Raw genomic sequence first — 16,031 nt, 5'->3', positions numbered from 1 at the left:
CATACAAATAAAATCACCACCAGATTGCAGGGTGATACATTCTAAGTTTTCTATGATTAATTAACTTAAGTAGACTAAAGAAGGTGGAGGGTGGAGAGTAGAGGGTCTGTAGAGGCCGGTCAGAGAAGGCCCCTCCGCAGTGGGGTGGTGACAGCAGAGACGCGTGAGGGGCGGGGCCTGTGACCTTCAGGGATGAGAGTGTTCCAGGAAGAAGGAACACAGCATGTGGAGAGGAGCCTGACTCTCAGCCACGCTGGCCAGGGTGAGCTCATCCAGGTTTAAGAACAAGGTGCCATATTGACTCCAGTTTCTATAGAGAAAGGAAACTTTTTTCCTTAAAAAAGAGAACAGAGATGGAGTGTGACTACTCCAAGAAAAGGCTGAGAGTACAATTTATACTAATCTATTGGAGCTTTTATAGCATTCTATAGTGCAGAAGACATATTCATTTATTATCATAACAAATCCCCTTAGGTCTTAAGTCAAAAGTTATTTTCGCATTCTCACATGACTGAGAGTTGGCTGGGCTCAGCCAGCCAGTACTGCTCTGACTTGCTAGATGGTGCATCTAGAAATCTTCCTCAGGCATATGTCAGGAATGTAGTGCTGACTGTCGGCTGGATGCTGAGCTGGAACTTTCCACCAGAACACCTACCATGTGGCCTTCCTTACAGCATGGAGGCTGGATTCCATGAGTGAGTGTCTCAAGAAAACAGGGTAGAAGTATGGCATTTTTATGACCTCAAAGTCACATAGTGTCACTTTTACCATGATCACAGCCCTTCCAGATCCAGTGGGAAGGAACACAAAACTCTCCTGAGTGGGAGGAGAATTGAATCATATGTCAAGAAGATCTCAGGGGCTGGACAGTATTGTTGTTGGCATTTTTGGAAATATTGTCTGTCACACAAGGTGTGCTGTTGGGAGATGTTCAACGTCATCAGCCCTTAGAGAAATGCAAATTGAAACTATGAGATATCGTTACACACCTATAAGAATGGCTAAAATGAAAAATAGTAATAACACCACTAATTCACACAATGCTGGTGCGAATGTAAAATGTAGAGCCACTCTTGAAAAATGGTTAGGCAGTTCCTTTCAAAACTGAAAATGGACTTACCATGTGACAAGCATTCTCACTCTTAGGCGTACATTCCAGAGCAATGGCAACTTATTTCCACACATAAACTTGCACACAAATGTTTATGGCAGTTTTATTCATCATAGCCCCAAACTAGAAAATACCTAAATGTCCTCCAGAGGGTAAATGATTAAATAAACTATGGTGTATATATACCAGGGAATACTACCCAGACCAAAAAAAAAAAAAAAAAGAATGAGTGACGCATGCAAGAACTTGGATGAACCTCAAGGAAATTATGCTGAGTGAAAAAAAAGTCAACCTCTAAAGGATACACACTGCATAATTCCATTTATGTAACATTTATGAAATAACGTAATTATAGAGATGTACAGCATATTAGTGGTTGCCAGGGGTTAGGGATTGGAATTGTGTGGCTATAAAGGGGTAGCACCATCACCTTATGGTGATGGTACAGTCGCGTATCTTTATTTGTGACAGTGGTTGTGCAAGACTACAATGTGATAAAATTGTAGAGTACACACACATATACACACATACACACTACATACACAAATGAGTTCATGTATAACTGATGAAATCTGAGTGAGCTCTATGGACTGTACCAACATCAATTTCTTGGTGTTGATATTGAGCTACAGTGCATAAGATGCTAACGTATCGGGAGGACTGGGTGCACATTTCTTTGTAACCTCCTATGAGCCTATATATAGTATTTCAAAATAAAATATATATTTTTTAAAACAGTGAATTGCTCGGGTTTAAAAGGATAAGTCCTTTCTGGCCTCTTCAAAGACTACAAGGGAAATTTTTTTGTTATCAACTGAAAAGAAATCGTTCACTCTTTGTCCATGATAGAAATAATATCTAGTGAGTCACTAATTTGTATTAAGCAGAGGTGTTTAAGGAGTGGTGTTTGGGGTTTGAAAGGGAAAATAAATAACATGTCATAGAGTGGTTTCAAGAATTACATGAAGTAATTAGTATAAAACCATAAGAGGTAAACCAGGTACACGGTAGATGCTCAGAATGAAGGCAATCCCCCTGCCCTTGCAATTAAGGGTTGAGTAAATTCCTCCACGATTTTTCCTTGGCCTGGGGCTTGCATTTAGGAGATGATACTTAGGGGCCACTAGGCAGTGAGTGACTAACTTTTATCAAATTCATTGGCTGAAATGGAATTCAAACCCGTGACCTCTTAAGCCCAATGCATCTATTAAAAAGAGGCATTTACAAGTAATCTTTATGGTTTTTCTTTTTACTATAAATTGGTTACCACACTTTAAGAATTAGGAGATTTCACATAAAATTTCAGATTCCTGTCTCCCTTGAAAAAAATCAAAGTGTCTGGCAACACTGTGCCTGACTTCACACATGGCAGTAATGGAGATGGTGTGATGAGGGTGCAAATGTTGCTGGTGCCCCACCCTTATCTTCCCATTTCAGTGCTCGCTAACTCCACCTCCAAATGCCACCACCTGCATCTCTTTGCCTGGGGACTTCTCTGGCTACTGTAGTCTGCTTTTGCAGAACAAAGCAGCCTAGATATTCCAGGAAATTAACATTCATGCTTCCCAGGAGCAGCCCTGAAAAAATGATGGGAGTTGGTATATAAATACCCCAGCTCTCTCGCCCTTGGATGGAATAGCTCTGAGGCACATATTCTACACAGTCTCCCAGATGTCCTCAGCAGGATTAAGCTCTAGTTCCCATGGTGGTAACTTCCTTGCTGATTAACCCTTGACTGACTGCCTTCCCTTCCCTGTTATACTTCCCCATTTCACTGCTAGTGTTTCCTGTATCTCCCCAATAAATGACTTACACTGAATCCTTGTCTCAGCATTTTCTTCTGGGAGAGGGGGGCCCAAACTAACATAGCACCCAGAAATAAGAAATATGTTTGTGCCCTTTCTCCCACAGGATTTGAAGGGAGGGTTAAAGGACAAATAAGGGGCCATAGACGGGCAACCAGAGCCTATGAGTGTTCCACACCTTCTCTACTGGGCCCCTGACAATCAGCTGGAAATTAGTGTCTCCTTATCAGGGGCGTGTGTCCCTAGTTTTCCATTGTCTCCACTGGCTCATTTAATTCATTGGTATTATTGGGTTGGCCAAAAAGTTCATTCGGTTTTTTCCATTAGATGTTACGGGAAAACCTGAGCAGAATTTTGGCCAACCCAATATTTTCCTGGCTCCTTTAGCCATTTGAATTTTGTTGGCTCTCAAATTGCTAGAATTTTACAATTAGAGGAAGACCTGAAGATTATCTCCCAGAAGCTCTTCTTAAATAGAGACTTGGGCATATTAAATAGCTTGCTTAAATTCATTCCTTTCCAGTAGTCTCTGAGATACACCCAAACACTCCCTCCACAGAAGTTATTTTCTAATGCAGGGAACACAGCATGAAAAGTCAGGAGACCCCAGGGTTAAGTTCACTGCTAAAACTGTCACATAATCTTGGACAAGTTCCTACCGCTCTCCGTGCTGTGCCAAGTGGCAGAGGGGCTGGCTGAGGCCTCTAAGCCATTCCAGCTCAGCCGCTATGATGCCTTCCCTCTCCTCTCAGGTTTGGCTGCTGAAGAAGTGGGTCTTCAGCTGGAGGCACCATCATCAGTCTGACCCCTTCTATTACCTCGGTTCCTTTGTCCCTGGGTCATTGCTCTTCTTAAAACAAGTTCTCAGATTTTAGTGAGCATCACAACCCCTGGAGACCTTGGCAAAAAACAGATTCCTGGGCCGTTCTCTCAGAGATTCTGATTCAGTCAGGCTGGATGTATCTCTGAGCAATTCCCAGCTGATGATACACACTTGAGTACCATTGCCTTATAGGAAGAACCCAGGAACCAGGCACAGAAGCAGCCATCTTTCTGCCTTAGCAAAAATCTGGAGCAGATGCAAGAATTCTTTAGAGCATATGCAATTTACAAAACGAGGGTTTTATATTTTATTTTAAACCTGTAGCTATCTTGTGGGTAGATTCTCTTTTGCTCCTCCTCTTGCAAATTTTTGTGGGGCCCCTTACTCCTAGCCAGGATGCATTGAGATGGGTAAGATCTCAGGTTTAAGTAGCAGCTTTGTCTGACCTCTGAGCTCTAGTTCCTTGTCTGGCCCCTGTGGACCAGCTACATCTCCTCTTAGGGGGTGGGCAACATGCTTGCTTCAGTTCTCTTAGCCTAACTGCATTAGTGAGACAAAGATGGTTTCCTAAGTACCAACGTTGTACAATCCTATCTAAAATAAGGCTCAGCTTAAAGTCTATGTGATTTGCTTTTGTGTGTGTGTGTGTGTGTGTGTGTGTGTGTGTGATTTGCTTTTAATAACTGCCTACAATGCTTTATTATACTCATTACCTGAGTTCTTATTATCTACTTGCAGATTTATTTGGACGAATGTTGTGTGCAATTATGTTCTTTTAGAAAATTGTCTCTTTTATGTACTTGAATGAGTAAAAAAATCATGCAAAAGCACTTATACTCCTACAACAGAAGAACAGGCCTGGCTTCCAAGTGTTGAGTTTCAATTTCTCATCTTATATTTTGTCACGGAGATAATTATTAGTCTGTCAGGTTTGGTATCTTTTTTTTAATGTCTGGAAAAAGAGAGCCACACTAGAGGCTTTAAAATTAAAGCCAGTTAAAATTAAAACTGCCAATACCAAAATGCTGATACAGTCACCTCCTGAATCATTTAGGTTTCTTCATTTTACAGGTAAACAAAATATATTGGCAAAATTGTTCCTCCTTTACTATCTGTGTCATAGGGTTGCAAACTTACTCAGGCTTGAACTTTGGAAATAACCACACACACACACACACACACACACACACACACACACACACACACATAACCTCAACTTCTTCACAAAGCCCCACTGACTAGAATTTTTTTTAACTCTATTTTAATTCAGTCTATTAAATTTAGTCTGCTTAAATAATTTAAACATTGTCTATCAGAATTCAGTCACATTATTGTAAGGTTAAACTGATACCTTTAAACCCTCAGTCTTTCAGGTTTGGCTGCCACCTGCTCTTTCTTTCCACCTCCCACCCCCATCTTCCTCAGGATGGAGACAAATGTGGGTTATGGGACCTCCGGGTGAAGGAGATACGATCCATCTTCTTGTTCCTCGCTGGTCTCTGCCTTGGCGTGACAGCCTCTTCTGCTCCCTGGACTCGTGACCAGTGAGCATTAGCTGGTCCCATCAGCTGCTGGTCTTTTCAGGAAGAGGCTTCTCTGCAGTATTTTACTCCAGCCTCTTTCCTCAAGTCTTGAAAGCTATCCTTGAGACTGCCTCTCATGTCAACCATAGGCTTGTGCCTGGCCCTGTTCCTTCACTGAGATTTGGAGGAGCTTCGGGAGCCCTGCATACCACACAAAGGCCATGGAAGCCAGTAGCATTGCCTCAAGTTCATTTCCACCCACTCTGTCGTGCCATCTCTCCATGGAGGCCACGTTGGGCATAGCCAAAGCTGATGTGCAGCTGGTATTCACCAGTGTATCTGCACCCATTGTTAAAATGTTGCAATATTCTCATGCTTGTTGGTTAATAGCCACTGTTTCCAGTCATTGGAGTATTATCCCCCATGACCCCAGCCCTTTACCAGGATGCCCCTTGCCTCATTAAGGATGGTAATGCCCACAGGATAACTCCAGAACAAAGCCCAACTTTATGTCTAGATTCTGACTGGTCTAGATGAATCTGGTTATTAAATATTTTTAATATTACCTCTGAACACAGATGCATGTGGCTCCTCTCCCTTGTTTGTGTGGGGATGTATGCTACTCAGATATTTCTGAAGCACACCACCATCTGCTCGGGGTGGTAGGAAATGGTGTATAATAAAGAGTTGGGGCCTGACATAAGTTACTGCTCTTTGTCCTCTTCTGCAAATAATCCTTGGCTAAAAGTGATGGACTGTAGGGCTTTCACTTCTCAGAATTGTAGAAGCCTTTTACAATAGGGCAGCAAGGATTATGGACCAGCTACCATGGCCATAGGGCACTCTTCTTTCTTTTTTAATGGATTATTCTTTTCTTTTTTTTGGCTGCGTCTTGCAGCTTGTGGGATCTTAGTTCCCCAACCAGGGATTGAACCCGGGCCCCAGGAGTGAAGGAGCCAAATCCTAACCACTGGACTGCCAGGGAATTCCCAGGGCAGTCTTCTTTATACCACATGGAAATTCTGTGATCTGACACATCTGGGCTTGATTCTTGCTATGCCAAAGCAATTGAGAAAAATCATATCTCTGTTAAACCATCTTTCTCTAGCATTCCATCTGGTGCAAGCCAAATTGAAGGAGTCCCATCCCAAACCACACCCCACTAGTCTTGGCCTGATTAGAGAGCAGATCATGAACAAGGAAATGGAAAAAGAAAAAAATAATAATTTCCAAAATATTACCTCCATTTCATCTGTGTTACAACTTTGATTCTAGAAACAGTTGTCTTCAGTAAGTCAATGATGGCTTCAGAAGGAGCACTAATGTGTTTTCTATCACGTGATCTGTTGTCCCATGTATGTATGTATGTATGTATATATATGTCAATATCAGATAATATCAATCTAGTAGCATGAGTTTTTTGATTATCTACTGTTTTCTTAGCTCTTAAGGAGCACAGAGAGGCTTCATAATTAAAAGGCAGAGCTATTGCCCCTGAGCAATGTCATTTCTAGCTGAGGGAAAAACTCAGCATCAGAAAACAGTTCAAGATTAAATGAATGCTAAATTCTCTCAAATTTGGTGAGGGGAGAGATCAATATAGCCTCCTGAGAAAAATTCTGGAGGAAGTGAGAAGTGATCAGGGCCTTGAACTATCCTTAAGAATTGAACATGCTTCCCAACTAAGATTAGGAAAAAGGCAAAGATTTCCCCTCTTACCACTCCTTTGCAACATCATACTAGAAGTACTAGCTAATGCAATAAAACAAGAGAAGGAATAAAAGGTATACATACTGGGAAATAAGAAATAAAACTATCTTTGGTTACAGGTGACATGATCATCTATTCAGAAAATCTGAAAGAATGAACAAGAAAATCTAGAGCTAATAAATGATTATAACACGGTTGTAGGATATCTAGTTAATATACAAAAGTCAATCACTTTTCTATGTACCAGCAATACAAGTGGAATTTGAAATTAGAAACACAATGCCATTTACATTATCACCCTCCAAAACTAGATACTTAGGTATAAATCAAGCAAAATACGTACTACATCTATATGAGAAAAACTACGAAACTCAGATGAATAAAATTAAAAAAACCTAAATAAATGGAGAGGTATTACATTGGATAGGAAGAACTCAGTATTGTCAAGATGTTACTTCTTCCCAACTTGATCTATAGATTTAATGCAATCTCAGTCAAAATCTCAGTGAGTTATTTTGTAGATATTGACAAATTGATTCTAAAGTTTATATGGAGAGGCAAAAGACCAACATAATCGTCAACACATATTGAAGAAGAAGAAGAACAAAGAGCAAGACTGACACTACCTAACTTTGGGACTTTTTGAGACAGTGTGGTATTAGCAAAGAATTGACAAATAGACCAATGAAACAGAATAGAGAGCCCAGAAGTAGACCCACATAAATAGAGTCAACCGATCTTTGACAAGGGAGAAAAGGCAGTAAAATGGAGCAAAGATGGTCTTTTCAACAAGTGGTATTGGAATAACTGGACATCCACATGCCAAAAAAATGAATCTAGACACAGACTGTATACCCTTCACAAAAATTAACTCCATGTGGAGTTAAAAAGAGTATCTAGCAAGAGCACCTAAAAAGAGAAGAGGTGAGAGTTGGGACCCAAACTCCTGGAAGCCCCAGTATTTAAGTTGTGGGCAGCAGAGATAGAGCCAGAAAAAATGGTTGAAAAAAGTTCAGAGAGGTATCAAGAGAATCAAGGGAGAATTTGTGCCTTAGAGACTATACCTTTGATCTATGGAAATTTTAACTTCAAATGACCATTCTGAACCATTGCCAAACAATGCCTGAATCATTGATTTGTTTTGTTTTGTTTTGTTTTCATTTAATGTATTCTGTCATCACCAATAATCCTAAGTGGCAATCCTTTTCAATGAGGCTATCTGAAGTTCAGACCAGGTCACCATGAACAGAATCAAGCCTCCCAGAAATAAACTGAATCCTGGTCACCTAGAATATATAAACTGGCAGGGTGCCTGAGGGTGCAGTATGTTCTTAAGAGTATTCTTAAAGGCTTCGGGCAAGAAATTTCAGGGTGTTTTTCTTTTTGATGACCTCTAATGTAAATAACATATATGTATATTGGGTAATTAAGATGACCACCTTGTACCCCTGGTAACTAATTGTTCACACCCAGTTTCTATGCCCTCATTTCCACTTGCATTGATATTCACTTTGGCAACTTCAATTGTCCTGAGAAAAGGAGGAAAACCAAAAGAAAAGGGGAGCCAGTACTTAAAGTGATATCTCAGCAGCCTTTATAAATGGGGTCTTGCAATAATTCAAACATAGAAATGAGGTTGGTTATTTGAATCATCTCATGGTACTTAGAAATCTAAATGTCTTCGGTGCAAAAAAAACCCCTAAATTGCAGCAGTTTGTACAAAACTCGTGTTGAGAATAGCAGTTTACTTACACTAAAGCATCATCTCTTACATTAAATGAAAGTAGTAGGTTTGAATTTTAATGAATTTGTTTCGGGTGTATTGTAAATTTTGGGGTTTCATAATTTTATAAAAGATAGCAGCAGCAGGAGTTAAACATTTGCAAATCAATCCTGCTGGAGCCATAAGAGGTTTTTTCACTAAAATGGATTGTACCTTTCCAATAAAAGGGTCTGATAGCCCCTTCTCTGGTATTTTCAAGGCCTGTTAACAAGAGATGGTGGTTTTGTTTTGAATTTGAAACTCTTTCTATATTTCTATATCTCGAAGCCAGTATTTTTTTTAATTTATTGAAACATAGTTGATTTGCAGTGTTGTGTTAGTTTCTGGTGTACAGCAAAGTGATTCGGTTATACATATATATAAGAGTTTGCATCTGCTAATCCCAAACTCCCAGTCCATCCCTCTCCCACCCCCCCTCCACTCCCACTTGGCAACCACCAGTCTGTTCCCTATGTCTGTGAGTCTGTTTCCCATGTCTGTGAGTCTGTTTCTGTTTCGAAGATAAGTTCATTTGTGACATAGTTTAGATTCCACACATAAGTGATATTGTATGGTATCTGTCCTTCTCTTTCTGACTTTCTTCACTTAGTATGATAATCTGTAGGTCTGTCCACGTTGCTACAAATGTCAGTATTTTTATATTGTTAGTTTGTTGCATTCCTTTCCTTTTCAGATAAAGTTGTCTGACTTTGGTTTCTGTGCTCAAGTTTCCAAAGAGGTGCCAAAGAGGAAATCACTGGTTGGCACACCCTACTGGATGGCACCTGAGGTGATTTCTAGGCTGCCTTATGGGACAGAGGTAAGGGAGTGATGGTCATTGTTGGGGAGTGGCAGGGTCTGGTTAGGCTCTGGATGCAGGGGTTCTGAGATCGTTAATGACCACAGGAGATCAGGGTAATGACTTTTAACTCCACATTTGATCCCCATTCACTAGACTTGTCACAGAGTAGGTTGTGGAAGAAGGGAGACTGGCCATCCCTGGGATATTGCCACAACATTGATCCAGGAGTGTATTTGGGTCCCAAGTTGACAGTGGGAGAGAGTCACTCAAACTAATATCTTACCCTCAGGGCCAAGAGTGCACAAAGCAAGAAAATGCAACCTGAAAAGTGGCCGGAGACACACAGATGAGTAGGTGTGATGATTCAAAGGATAGAACGTCAGAGAAAGCTCCACAGGATTGGGGTTAATATTTGGATGAGAAATAATGTTTTGCTATAGGAAAAATCATATACGAATATTGCAACATATTTTAAAATATGGCAAAATGTTTGTTTCCTCTGAAAAGGAAATAATCACTCATAGTCTATCTTTTAATTAGTTTTTGTTTTTTTAATCAAAAAAATGTTTGATCTTTTTTTATTGAATGAAAGATTCTTTAAATTCTACAGTGCTTTATAATTTTTTAAAGTTTCACACACGTGGGCTTCCCTGGTGGAGCAGTGGTTGAGAGTCCGCCTGCCGATGCAGGGGACACGGGTTCGTGCCCCAGTCCGGGAAGATCCCACGTGCCGCGGAGCGGCTGGGCCTATGAGCCATGGCCGCTGAGCCTGCGTGTCCAGAGCCTGTGCTCCACAACAGGAGAGGCCACAACAGTAAGAGGCCCGTGTACTGCAAAAAAAAAAAAAAAAAAAAAAATTCACACACATGATTTCATATAATTCTATAATAAACTTCCCTTTTTAAAAAAATTCTCTATCCCTGTACTGCCCTTCCTCCTTTCCCTCTCCCCACTGGTAACCACTAATTTGTTCTCTGTCTCCATGAGTCTGCTTCCTTTTTGCTTTATTCACTAGTTTGTTGTAGTTTTTAGATTCCACAGATAAGTGATATCATACAGTATTTGTCTTTCTCTGTCTGACTTGTTTCCCTTAGCATAATGCCCTCCAAGTCCATCCATGTTGCTGCAAATGGCAAAATTTCATTCTTTTTTATGGCTGAGTAGTATTCCATTGTATATATACCATATCTTCTTTATCCATTCATCTGTTGATGGACACTTAGATTGCTTCCATACCTGCTCATAATCTATTAAGGGACATGGTTTGGATACATAAAACAAGGGACCAGAAGTGGAGGAGGGCCTTCTAGGGGGATGATAGTGTGAGTAGAAGCTCTGAGACACACACACACTACACACACATACACACAGAGGCAAGGAGCTCGTTTCACCTGGGCACACAGTGTTTCCACACATCATGGTACAGACGGTGATCCTAAGAGAGGAGAAGCCTGCAGGTGGTGGCACAGACCAGTGAGCAAAGGAGCATGGCAGAAGTTCAGGCGGACTCTGCTCTCTTTCCCCAGTTTACTTGCCCTTGGATGAATAACTGTGGTCCCAAGAGCATCAATTCTCAGTGAAGGTCACTGTGCGGGTGAGAGCAGGAGTATGAATAACTGATAAGAGGTGTAATGAGGCTGGGAGGGGAGGCGACAGTGCCTGGGAATTTATAGCACGGCTGTGGCTCCTCCTTATCCTGACTTCCCATTCTTTACCCAGAAAGGATTGCTTGTTGTCTCTCCCTTTCTTTCCCTCCATTCCCTGAACATGGTTTTATAGATCATGGTTTTGTGCACACTGCTTCAAAGTGATAAAACACAAAGGAATGGGTTTCCCTGGTGGCGCAGTGGTTGAGAGTCCGCCTGCTGATGCAGGGGACACGGGTTCGTGCCCCGGTCAGGGATGATCCCACATGCCGCGGAGTGGCTGGACCCGTGAGCCATGGCCGCTGAGCCTGCGCGTCCGGAGCATGTGCTCCGCAGCGGGAGAGGCCACAGCAGTGAGAGGCCCGCGTACTGCTAAAAAAATAAAAATTAAAAAGAAAACAAAGAAAAATAATACGGCGGCAAAACACTATTTTTAAAAATCAAATTAATAGAAGAATCAGTATATATTGTGCTGTGCAATGTAGCTCTTTGGAGTTTGTTATGAATATGCCAAAAACTTTTCTTATTTTCTTATGGTTTAAATGCAACTTTCCTCTCTGTTCATAACATAAAACTTTGGATGGTTTTCACATCTGCCCTGTAGACCATGAACCACCCAAGTTAAAAGGATTAGAAGAAAGTTCTAAACTTCAGTGTTAAGACATTCACGTGTATCTAATTGTCAGAATCTTCATTGAAGTTGTATTTTAAAAGCAGACAAAGACCATTAGCAAACACTTGGTCACTCAACAATTCAGCCTATATATATGAATTGTATATTTTGAGAGGTCACAAATCCCATGTTAATTTATGAATGAGTATGAATCTATTGGGGTCCCTGACACATCCAACCTTTCAGAAGGTTCTCTTTGCCTGAGATAATCAGTGTGGTGTGCCTAACAGGTGGACATCTGGTCTCTCGGGATCATGGTGATAGAGATGATTGACGGCGAGCCCCCCTACTTCAATGAGCCTCCCCTCCAGGCCATGCGGCGGATCCGGGACAGTTTACCTCCAAGAGTGAAGGACCTGCACAAGGTGAGAAGCAGCAACCGTTGCTGAAGTTCAACATCATTCTTCGATTTTTCCGTCTCTCTGTAGTTTTAAAGACTGGCATATCGCATCCAGGAGTAGATCCTGGTTTATGGGCATGGACTTTGGAATTCGAGTTGATTGCATTCAGAGCTCTGCTATTCTTGTTCACTCGCTTGGGCAAGTGAGTCAGCCACTCCATCTCTGAAGCTCATCTGTAAAATGGGGTACAGCTGCTCCTCTTTCATGGGGTTGGCTCTACTCTGCACTCCCTCCTTGAGAATCTATTGCATGCTGGGGACTGTTCTAATGGCCGGGATATAGCAGCTCAAAACCCCACATTTCCTGACTCTCATAGAGGTTGCATTCTAGTTGGGGAAGCAGTTAATAACCACACACAGATGGATGAATAAAATAATTTCAGAGAGTGGTACCTGCTATGAAGCGAATAGAACACTGTGATGTGATGGAAGGGGCCGGAGAGGGGGCTGGAAGCTAGTTCTGGCTGAGGGGTGAAAGAGGCCCTTTCAGGGGACTGGAGCCTGATTGGAAAGAAGGAGTAAGTTATGCAAAAAGATCTGGGAGAAAAATGTCCCAGGCAGAGGGAGGAGCAGTGTGAAGACCCTCAGCCAGAGCAAAGTGGGCATGGGGAAAGGGTGAGGCATGTCAGAGGGTAGGCAGGGGCTAGATTGTGCAGGGCAAAGAGCAACATGTTTAAGGGACCAAGTAGGGCCTTTCCTGTTTTCCCAAGGTTGTCAAGTAGGGCCAAGCTCAGAACATATGATACTAAGTCAAAGAACTGCCACTGTGGGGGCCACCAGTGGGGGCAGAGCTTGCTGAGAGGTGCTGTCTCCACAGATCAACTCTATAAATGCTGACCCCTCCCATCCGCCTCCTGACAATAAGAGAGGGAGTGAGGCTGCCTTAGGTGAGGGGATAGTTTGTAATGGTTGCTTCTCCTCTTCCCTCACCCCTAAACCTTATGGAAGAGCCCCAATAGAATCACTCATAGAGGTTGTGTGGATCTGCCAAAAAGATGGGAGACTGCTTGAATTGAACAGGAGATTGAAATTTGTACTGCATTGGACTGGGTTTAAATAATAAACAGTGGCTAAAATAGTATGGTATCAAATAATCCCACACCCAGTACGAAGGAGTGTGATGTTCTTCAAAGTCACAGACAAGAGCAGCTTTCATCCTAATGGTCAAAAACTGGAAACCTTCCAAGGTTGTTTCCCAAAGGGATAAGTGATATGTGGGATGATTCAGCAGTGAATACTACACAGCAATGCAAAGGATACAGCTTTTGCCACCCACATCACGGATACATCTCACAGACACGATGTCAAGTGAAAGCAGCTAGAGAGAGAAGGGTTGACAGCCAATGACTCCATTTCTATAAAGGACAAAATCAGATAAAAATTTATCTTATCAGAAGTCAGGATAGTGGTAACCCTTTGCAGGGAGACAGATATTTATTGGAAGGGGGCTGGAGGGAGAGATGTTCCATATTTTGATAGGGGTGGGGAATATATAGGTGTAAATATGTGTTTAAAAAAAACTACTGTAGAATATAAACTTTTTATACGCTCGAATGTACGTAAGCTATACCTCAAAAAGTAAATTACACGAAATTAAAGGAAAAATGCTGTCTCTGTCAGATATCCTTAACAGAAGTTTGTTTCTCTTCAAGAAAGGAATTCCACAAAGCCTAGATTGTTTCAGTGGTTACACAGAAAACTCATTCCATGTATACACCACTGTTCATCAAACATGTGTGGCCAGCACCTATACACAGTAGGCACTTCATAATAGCTGCTACTGTCGCTATTATACCACTATTATTTTATTTAGTAAATATTCTTTGTCATACCATCATTTACTCCTATTATTTCAGACTTGAAGAAGGTAAGGAAAACAGCATATGTTAAGAAAGGCAATTCCTGCTTTTGCTTCCATAACCTCTTTCTCCTCAACCTGACATTCTGGAATTTGAAGTTGTTGATAGAATGACTTTCCTGGGAATTCTCTGGGAACCCATTTTAGGGGAAGTGGGTTGGGTGTCTGTGTTAGTCCTCAAGATGATATCTTGCGTTTTTACAGGTTTCTTCAGTGCTCCGGGGATTCCTAGACCTGATGTTGGTGAGGGAACCCTCTCAAAGAGCCACAGCCCAGGAACTCCTCGGACATCCATTCTTGAAATTGGCAGGTCCGCCATCTTGCATTGTTCCCCTCATGAGACAATACAGGCATCACTGAGCAGAGGATTCATAGAGGTGACAAAGCTAGATGAGAACATGAGAATAATTCAGGAGAACACAAGGAAACCAGAGAACGTGTAACAGACCTGTATATTCCAGACCAGCTGATTGATGGGACAGTGTGTTGACCGGCAGGGTTTGGCAGACCAGGGCATCTTCTTGTGTCTTAAACAGGCATCTCTCCACTAACAGCTGGTGTGGTCATTTGGAACACGGCTTTAATAAGTCATTATTATATTTTTCAGCCTTTCATCCAGCAAATCAGAATGACTCAGTACAAACTCCGTTATGATATATCCTAGCCACATGCAGGGTAACGCACAGGATTTTCTATATTGAAAGAATACTTTTCTGGCAAAAAATAGAAAGGATAACAAAAAGCACTTTTTCTTAATGGTAGCAGTGTAATGCATTTTGCAATGAATTTGTAATTTTTCTGTACAATAGTTTTGATAATTTATAGTACTTTGATGTCACGTAGCCATTGTATCGGTTGAAGTAATACCTGTTTACTAGCAAGAGTTTGAACAAAGTCTTTCCTACTTTTTTATCCCTTTCAGAGAACCAACAATTCTTTAGGAACTTTGAATACTGAATGACTCTCAATCACCGTCAGCTTTAGTAGAATATCTTTCTTATCTTAACAAGTGTCTTATGTAATGGAAGAAGACTTAAGAGTGATGGTGATGGGGGTGCACATTCCATTTATCCAGCCCAAAATAATACAGTACAATAAAATGTGAGCCACAGTATACCACCAAAAGTACTCCTTGGGAGAAAGCTAAATATTCTGAAAAATCACATTTTCCTTCAAGCCTGTTAGTAGCAAACCATCTTTTGCACAGCAGGATGTTTCCCCTAGTACCCTCTCTTAAAGGGGTACGATGTCCCCTTGGGGCCAAATTTCCCCTCCAAGGAACAATTTTAGTGCTAGGATCATTTGATGTACTTGTAGGAGGCTGTGAGCTCCACGTCCTACCCCTGCGCCATCTTGATCCAACAACCCAGTGCTACGATCATTTGGACTCCATTCCCCAAACTGAATGTTTCAAGAAGGCTGTGAGAATTCCAGTCTCACAAAGGGAAAAAAGAGAGAAGTGGGCAAGATGTTTGGTTTTGTTTGTTACTGTTTTTAAAACTCTGTGTGCTAGCACACCAAACTCTTGTCTGTAATTTACCTTCGTCGCTATTGTTTCTGTATCATACTGGAAGTCTGGTTTCTAGAGAATGAATTAGGGAGCGGGGATTTTCCCGGGTGTGACTCGAATTCAGTTGTGACCATGTTCTGTGTTTCCGACATAGGAGAGTTGTGCTGCTGACTAGATCTTCTTGAATGTTGATAAACACGAATGACTACTACAATACATTTTGTGTTGCTTGTTGGATGAATTTGCATGTTAACTGTAGGCCAATATAGATTTGCCTTTAAGACTCTGGAAAAGCTACATAGTCATCATTAGTTTCTATTACTTCTGCATCCAATGAAAGCCATTTTTTACCAAACTGGAAAACCAGAGGCTTTTCTTAATTTCACATACTGTAACAAATATGAATTT

General features: G+C 41.4%; 1 protein-coding gene across 1 annotated transcript in view; it reads left to right on the top strand.

Annotated features, from left to right (window-relative positions):
* Positions 1-14,473, top strand: part of PAK5 (p21 (RAC1) activated kinase 5) — a 96,816-nt gene extending 82,343 nt beyond the window's left edge. Inside the window, exons 6-8 of the mRNA XM_060123260.1 lie at positions 9,429-9,554; positions 12,086-12,220; positions 14,318-14,473. Of these exons, the coding sequence (XP_059979243.1) occupies positions 9,429-9,554; positions 12,086-12,220; positions 14,318-14,473 (417 nt within the window). The remainder of the gene's footprint in view (positions 1-9,428; positions 9,555-12,085; positions 12,221-14,317) is intronic.
* The last annotated feature ends 1,558 nt before the right edge of the window (positions 14,474-16,031 follow it).

This window comes from Lagenorhynchus albirostris, chromosome 15 (genome assembly GCF_949774975.1).
Source record: "Lagenorhynchus albirostris chromosome 15, mLagAlb1.1, whole genome shotgun sequence".
Classification (NCBI taxonomy): Eukaryota; Metazoa; Chordata; class Mammalia; order Artiodactyla; family Delphinidae; genus Lagenorhynchus; species Lagenorhynchus albirostris.
This window is presented reverse-complemented; position numbering and strand designations above follow the sequence as displayed.